Source organism: Chenopodium album, chromosome 20, assembly GCF_948465745.1.
Source record: "Chenopodium album chromosome 20, dcCheAlbu1.1, whole genome shotgun sequence".
Taxonomy (NCBI): Eukaryota; Viridiplantae; Streptophyta; class Magnoliopsida; order Caryophyllales; family Amaranthaceae; genus Chenopodium; species Chenopodium album.
Window position 1 is genome coordinate 4,997,855 of NC_137853.1, and position 8,625 is coordinate 5,006,479.

The 8,625-nt window shown below is 29.1% G+C and overlaps 1 protein-coding gene across 1 annotated transcript; it reads left to right on the forward strand.

Moving 5' to 3' along the window:
• The first annotated feature begins 4,417 nt into the window (after positions 1-4,417).
• LOC145599199 (bidirectional sugar transporter SWEET7-like) lies at positions 4,418-7,752 on the forward strand. Its single transcript, XM_081655606.1, has 5 exons — positions 4,418-4,857; positions 5,047-5,083; positions 5,317-5,698; positions 6,011-6,130; positions 7,339-7,752. The coding sequence occupies exons 1-5, from the start codon at positions 4,815-4,817 to the stop codon at positions 7,621-7,623; spliced, it is 867 nt and encodes a 288-aa protein (XP_081511732.1). The 5' UTR covers positions 4,418-4,814; the 3' UTR covers positions 7,624-7,752.
• The last annotated feature ends 873 nt before the right edge of the window (positions 7,753-8,625 follow it).

The window sequence follows — 8,625 nt, forward strand, 5'->3', positions numbered from 1 at the left end:
GACGGCCGGCCGTTTTTAGTGGTTAAGGAGGGAGGCCGGCCGGTTTTGGTGGTGGAGGGGGTAAAGTCTAGGGTTTCACGATGGCTGGGGTTTTTTTTCTTTTTTTCTTTTTTTCTTTTTTGTATTTTTTTAAAAAAAAATGAAATGCACCAATTATGAGTTAACACGTGGCATTCAACCTACTAAACTCGGTCACCAACAGGTCAAGGTTCATTAAAAGAAGATTACATACAAAGGTGAGTTTGTTTCGTAAATATCAAAAGGTGGGTTTGTTATTTTCAGTTCGGGCAAAGGTGGGATTATTTATTTCCATTTTTCCAAAAAGGAATTGACTCAAAATTAGGCTTAGTGATAGCCTAGCTCAATTGCATAAAAAACTAACCCAAGGCTTGTCACCCCTAGATTGGCCTTGACAAAAAAATCGAGCAACATACAAGACCTTTGTGACGTGTCATTTAATCATAAAGGCAAACATATTCAAGACATATGTATCTGTATACATTCAGTTGCCTTATACTCCGTTTATGGTAAATATTGTGTTTGACTAACATAGGAAACTGCAATTGATAAAACGATTGAAACTGGTAGTTGAAATCGGCTGAAATTAAAACTTGTAATTTAATATATACGAAGTAGAAGGTAGTAAGAATAATTTAGGCGTGTTTTGAAAAAGTTAGTTAAAAAGACTGTTACAATCTCAAAAGTTAATTAGTTAGTTAAAGTGAAGGTTTTATGGCTTTATTTTATCGATTCAATTTAAAAAGTTAATTCATTATAAAAACTACGAGTTAAAAATATAAATATCTAAAAATAAGTTGAATTTAATTTAATTCAAATCAGAATATTATTCAACAAAATTTGATTTCAATATTATTATTATTTTTCTTAATTCAACGAAATTTGTAAATTCATCTATAAATATAAAAAATAAAATAAAATAAAATAAACAGTGCTAAAAGTAATTAGATTTAAATTGCTATATTAATTTAACCACATGAGCAGTTTTTGGAAAGATAATTAAAGAACAAATTTTTATTTTTTTTGACGAAAAAGAACAAATTGATTATACACGAAATATTGTAAAACTTGTAAAATTAATTTAAGTGGCAAGGGATACATTTTTCTAGAAAAATAAATTACTAATTCTCCCTCAATCTTAACAACCAAGCGTCAAAATATATATATATATATATATATATATATATATATATATATATATATATATATATATATATATATATATATATATATATATATATATATATATTACATTCTTAAATAAAAGAAAACGTGACACATATAAAGAAGAATTTAAGTAGCATATTATATTCGTAATATATAAGTCACAAGCTAAGTTCACAACACATGTTAATGTTATCAAGAAAAAAAAATTAAAAGGGGACGTGATTGATTCTACTAATTATTGTCTAGGCCATAATTAATCAAATTAGTTTATGATGACTACATGAATTTAATAATATATTCAAAGATGTCATAATTGTATGATACTAACTTCTGTGTTTAATTAGTACGAGCATCATTTGCGTTAGTTGTTGAAATTTGTTTGAAAGCTTTCAAGTCAAATTCTGATCTTCATTAGCATCATCATCATACATCATAATTAAGTTCATAGATAGCCAACAACCACCTTGAGTTTCTTGCTCTATCTCAAACAAAGCCCGGTCTTTTTTATAATTATTTTTTCTTTATTATAACAAGATCTAAATTCCACCTTCAATTCTAAACTTTAATTAACTATTTTATTTGGCATCTACAACCAAGGACTTTAATGCATGCATTGTAATTCTTTTATAGTAGATGTGCAACCTAACTATCAACTTTACCAAATCGATCAAACCCTTGAGATAATCAAACCACAATAATTTTCTATCAAAATTAAGAAACATACACCTTGTTAATTAATTTATTGATTTGTATTTGAGATGATAGTATATAGCATATACTTCGTGTATAATTATAAATTTTAGAAAGATTTCACGTAATGAAATACTATTGAACCTTTTGTACTCCCTATATTAGATTGTATGTAAGTATTTAACTTTTCATTTATGTGCATTTTATATACGTTGGACTTAGTTCATTCTTGGAGTATGTATGTTTAATTTTGCAACCAAATTGCCTCAATTTTACAAAAGATACGGGATCACAAACAATTGATCATATTCTTACATTTGCTCACGTAAATAATTTTGTTCATTATTAGCATTATTATATATATATATATATATATATATATATATATATATATATATATATATATATATATGAGGCATCTACTTGTTAATTGTTAAAAAGTTGATGCATATATATACTTAGCTTTGTGAATATACATTATATCAAATACATTTGCAATTCACATTATACTAATAAGGAATATCATTTAATCTGCATATGCATTATATATTTATAATACAATCCAAATAGAGCATGTATGTGAACTTTGAATAGTTAAAAAAGTTAAAATTGAATAACTATCTATAATATGGACTAAAATCCTAGCTAGATTGACAAGCTAAGGGAAATGAGATATAAACAAAATATCTTATGTCATAAACTATGAGACTATCTTAAACCCCTTTTATCTTTAGTAAAAACAATCCAAACAATAGACTAAAAAAGGAAAATAATGGAAGAAAAAAAAAATTATCTTTTTCACCATGAGATGGCATTGACTAGGCCTTGTATGTACATGCACCATATATGGTTCCAATTGGCTTGCAATAGCACTTTGCAATTTGGGAAATGTTGGCGCCCAAAGTTATTGAATAATAATTCTCAAGTACCATGTTATAACCAAGTACGACCTTACTAATTATATTCTTGTTTATAATAATTATGTTACATTATTTAATTTATATTTATTAATTATATTATAAAGTCATGAGTCATACATTGAGTAGAGTTCATCTAGGCGCATAGCACCTACATGTTTAGCATGCATATAGGAGGGCAGTATGGGGTTTTTATTATATTTTTTCATTTGATATTTTTCTACAGTGGTACATTTTTGTGTATTATAATGTACCATTAAGATATTAATTGTATTAATAGTACTTTTTCTGTACTATTATACATGTGGTGGTACTTTTTGTTATCTTATGTCGTTGATTATTTTCTCCTAAAATACCTACCACCTATCACTTATTAGCCTGTAGTGGTATATTTTGTCATCCTATATATTTCTAAAACATATAGGTGCTATGCGCCAATACTTAACCCATTGAGTACTTGTAATAAGCTGTATCCAAACGCGGAAACTTCAGGTGAAAAAAGTTCTTAGGCAATTTTTGAAAAAGCTCTTATTAAAAAGAGAGGATTAAGTTTACTGTTTAGCTACTTGCAAACAACTAGGGGACAAAAATATCATGAAAACAGCCCAACTTTTATTTGCTACCGATCAATTTTTGGAAAAAAAAAATAATTAAATAAATTATTTTTCTAATTTTTTATTTTTCTTTTTACTTGGTGCGGCTACTACAAATATAATGCTAGGACTAGGTCACTATTACTTGTATTTATAGTATAGTATTATTAAAAAGACTGTATATTTTTCATAGCTTAAGACTTTGTAATAATATTGCATGAAAAATTAAATTAATATGACTTGGATCCCATATAAGATTACTACCACTACTCCTACTCTCTTGCCGCCCATTTCACGCTACTAATACAATATCTCTGTTGATTTTTATTTTTTTTATTGGATTGTACGGATATATGTTTATGTTTGCTACTTTTTCACAAAATTAGTAAAAGAGATTGACCTAAAACTCGATTTTCTTCCAAATATTCACAATTAATTCTAAGTTCTTATTCTATATTCTTGAGTTGATGTAATCCATATACAATCCATGTTAGAGGAAAAAAATATAATAGGACATTCCAACGGAATTGGAATTTCAGAATAAATGATGATGTAATTATATACGCTAGTTCATGGATCAATACGTTGTATATAGAAAAGCCATTGTACAATCGATCTTTATGTTATCTCACTTTACTAATCAACATATTCATTCGAATTTGATATGTTGGTAATGTCAAATACATTGGTTTAGATAATAAATCATTGCTTTTGAATTCAAAATAAAGAACTATACAATAATAACTTACAAATCGTCTTTAGACTGTACGTATAACATTAAAAGACTCATATGTACATTGAAACAGAAAGATTACATAAGTGAATTTCTAAAGAAATAGAAAAAAGTTAGCATGCGAGAATATATAGCTTCCCCAAATATGGGCCTAGAATAATTCGACATACAAAAGGATTAAATGAAAGGTGGAGATACAAAATTACAAGTATAGAGATTTACAAAGGAAAATCAGGCATCTAATCTTATAACCAAGATTTTATTAAAAAAAAAGGAATATGGGACAGCACATACAACTATACGTACTTTGAAAGAGCACTAACAATTTGCTAAATGAATATTTTATTGACTACTCTTATATTCATAATTTATAATTTTTTTTGTTTTTTTCTTCTTTTAATTTTATTTTCTCAAATAATATTCAGGGGCCCTTAAACTTTTGTCTATTGGTTATTTCCACCCTAAAGGTGTCCTTATAGGATCTATATATATTGCTCTCCCCTTCTCACTCATTTTCAAGTAACACCTAACATTAGAACTTCTAAATCCTCTCTCTTTTTTCCCTTATTCTTTTTATTTAGCTCATAATATTAACCTTAGCCTAGAACACTAACCTTTTTTTTTTTTTTGTAATTTTCATTACATCCCCTTTCTTCTTTTGTTTAATTTTGAGCTAAGCTGATCATACTAGCAGTCATGGTTTCTCCCGCCGTTGCTCGTTTCGCCGTCGGTATTCTAGGTATAACTAATTTGTAGTACTACTATACTCAATGAATGAAATGAAGAAATAATTATGTACATATATATAGGAACATGCTAAATAATTAAACATGGTGATTAATCTTAATTACCATGATTATGCATGTTCCTAATATTTTTCACTATGATACATCAATTTTGACGTAAGGTCATTTTACTTTGATTCCAGGGAATATCATCTCTTTCTCCCTCTACTTATCTCCAATGTAAGTTTTTCATTTTCTTTCTCTATTTTATTTTTACTTATTATTACACACGTACTCTCACTCATGCTTCATGCATGTTTACCTTGTGGGCCCCTAAGAATTATACCATATATACATATTTTTAGTATATGGTTTTTGATCATATTATATATATGTACATGTAACATATATACGAGTATATGATTTGTAAACTAATAATTCTTTTTATGGTGTTTTGATTATGATATTTTCAGGCCAACATTTATTCGGATATGCAAGAAGGGATCCGTGGAACAATACTCGGCAACTCCATACTTGCTCACCTTCTTAAACTGCATGTTATGGACTATTTATGGGATGCCATTTATCCAACCTAACAACATTTTGCTATCTACGATTTCGGCGAGTGGTTGCTTGATTGAGTCCATCTATTTGATGCTCTTCATTATTAACACCGAGAACAAGAAGAAGAAGATCACTTTGATCCTTCTCGTGCTTGGTGAGATACTCGCCGTCGGTATCGCTTTGGCCATGGTGCTTACCTTCATTCACACAAGCAAAGATCGAACTCGCGTTTTTGGATTACTTGGTGATGTTAGTGGTGTTCTTATGTACGCCTCTCCATTAGCCGTCATGGTATGTTTTCTTTGTTACAAGTATTATTATTTTGTGGTTCATAAAATAATTTGTATTCTAATTATCATTTTGAATAATGGTACATAAGTGGGTCGTGCATCAACTACATGGATGATGTGGTGCTACTACGAGTAGTAGCAACATCAACTAATAATTACAAACACATTTTTGCCTTTATCTGAATTGACGTTATTTCAAAATTAATGTCACGATAATTTGTGATAAAAATGGAAATTATTGTTTCTAGTTGAATAATAATTGATCTAGAAAATGACTTGGATTAATGATTTGTTTTGGGTCACAATTGTGCAGAAACAAGTGGTTAAAACTAAAAGTGTGGAATATATGCCATTGGCCGTCTCTGTGACTTGCTTCGGCAGTGCTGTTATATGGACTCTATACGCCATCCGCCCATTCGATCCCTATGTTGTGGTACGTACTCACTATCCTTTCTCTCTCGCTCGCTTATGTCCATGCATGATGATTTGTTAGGGGTGTTCAAAAATACCCAACCCGTCTGATCCTGGGCATTGGTGATGTATGAGCATCCTTACTCATTCTTATATATGGCTCATGAATGTTGCATGAGCCACCTATTGTTTAATAGCAACTACAAAGAATGTTTAGTTTTTCTTATTAGCCAGATTATTTGTCTAAGAGAAAATACATTTACCTAGTTATTACCTTGGTGGTGTTGGGTACAAGTGACACCAGATTTTGGTAACATATATTCCATGTAAAAAGTTGTTAGTCGTCAGTAACATTAGATGCATAGACATTCAATGTTACTTTCTGATTACTTTGTCTTACTTGGAATATGATTCTCTAGATTTTTACACAATAATAAATTAACATATAAATGTGCATATGGTTCGATAAAAGATGAAGTTATTAATTTTGTGAGGCTGATGATCAAATAATTATAAACCCGGTTAGTATTCGTGAAAACAGAAATATTAAACTAATAATCTTACGATTTTATGAGAGTTGTTTGCTCATAAAATTTTCACGTAATTCTTAAACATACTCCGTAGTAATTTTTTTATATTTCCTTATATAGTAATTGTATAAAACTTTTGGATATAAAGAATAAAAAATTAAGTTGAGGAACGACACTTTTGGAATTTAATTGAATAAATAAAAATAAATGTTGAGATCTCATTGGTGCAACCTAGCTAGCAAGTAGCAAGTACTGCAATGCTACGGAGTGTGGAAATGTCATTTTCAAACACAAAGACTCAAAGTAGTGGGACTAGTGGTGTATAATATTTCTATTTTATTAATTAATTTTAGAATTCCCACAAGTATGGGATGAGTCTCTATTATTGTACCTAACCTTAAATTTTAATATGGCCCACTTAATGTATGGGATTCTGCCCAAATGCTGACGTGGACCAAAATGACAAGTATATTTTGGACCTACTTCACTCATTGAACAATTAATTAATTAAAAAATTAATTTTCCAAAAAAAAAAAAGAAAATAAAAGTGGAAAAGACAAAAGTCAAGTAAAAACTGTTGCTCTTATGTAATGTTCCACAACTGTATTAATTTGCTGATTATCTTGTTAATAATTGAGATTTTGAGATTATTAATTTATTATATTAACATTTGTATTTTATTGTTATTTTTGTCATTCAGGCTCCAAATGCAATCGGATGTTTTCTTGGACTGGCCCAATTGATACTTTATGCATTTTATTACAAGTCCACTAAGCAACAAATGGCAGCCAAACAAGTGGCTGAAATTGAGAAAGTTGAAATGGGCCTTAAAGAAATTATTGTTGTTACTAGGGAGCCCAACAAGGTCAACAATCTGCCTGAAAATGACTATCCTACCCTTCAGGAGAATGACTATCCTACCCTTCAAGAGAATGACTATCCTACCCTCAAGCAGAAGGAAAATGAGTTTGATACTATTATTTAAATTGTATTATTTGTATTAGTTATGCTCTCGACTACTATAAATGCATTACTTCTTCTCTATGTATGTATAAGCCTAGTAATCATTTGTTTGGTGGGAGTATTCTTATTGGAAATAAATTTTTCTTTGCCATTTCCTACTATATAATTTCTTATTCACTCTCGTGTTGGCTTACATATTTAAGAGTTATTGACATTTTATCCGAAAAGCTCTATTTACTACATATTTTCTCCATTTATAATATTACTAAAGGTTGTGACTCAATAAAATGTATAAACAATCACAAAAATAAGCATATATAACAATCATTCACTTCATTTGGTTCACAATTATGAATTGTTGACACATTATTTGAAGAATTCAATTAAGATATTTCCTTCATCGTCTTATTTAAGTTGTGACACAAGTGTTTGAACAGGCAATCACAAAAATGAGAAAATATAATAAAGTTATTAAGTTGGTATAAGACTCTGGTGAAATTTCGATAATTAATTGTTCATTTGTTAATTAAATTTGAGCATTTCAATCAACAGATAATTACTTCATCCAATCCAATATCAACTATGATGTATGTACATTAAGGTTGGGTTGAAAATACATGTGTACAAATATTTGATAAAATTTAATTGATAAATAAAATGATGAATAGGCCAGACAATTTAAATCAAAAGATAGTACATTGGTATTCTAATTGATACTCGATAAATAGTATGAAACGTAAAAAGTTAGTTAAGTATGGAATGTATAAAGAAGTAGTTTAACCACATACTTAATGTCTAAAGCAACAACACATGCAAGATGCTAGAGGAGTATTGGGAACAAACAAATGCTATCATCTTAGCTTGTGAGTTATGACTACTCGATCAAAAGACAAATTTGCGCAACACAAAATAAACCATGAAATGCATCACTAGATAAGCCCCTTTTTGTTGTTTCCTTTAGGACAGTGTTAGGTAAAACACAACTATTACAATACATATGGGATATGTTGCCATCTACTTCTCT

Coding starts and splice junctions, on each gene's coding strand:
- LOC145599199 (XM_081655606.1), top strand. CDS start 4,815: ATGGTTTCTCCCGCCGTTGCTCGTTTCGCCGTCGGTATTCTAG. Junction 4,858..5,046: donor TTTCGCCGTCGGTATTCTAG/GTATAACTAATT, acceptor CTTTGATTCCAG/GGAATATCATCTCTTTCTCC. Junction 5,084..5,316: donor TCCCTCTACTTATCTCCAAT/GTAAGTTTTTCA, acceptor TGATATTTTCAG/GCCAACATTTATTCGGATAT.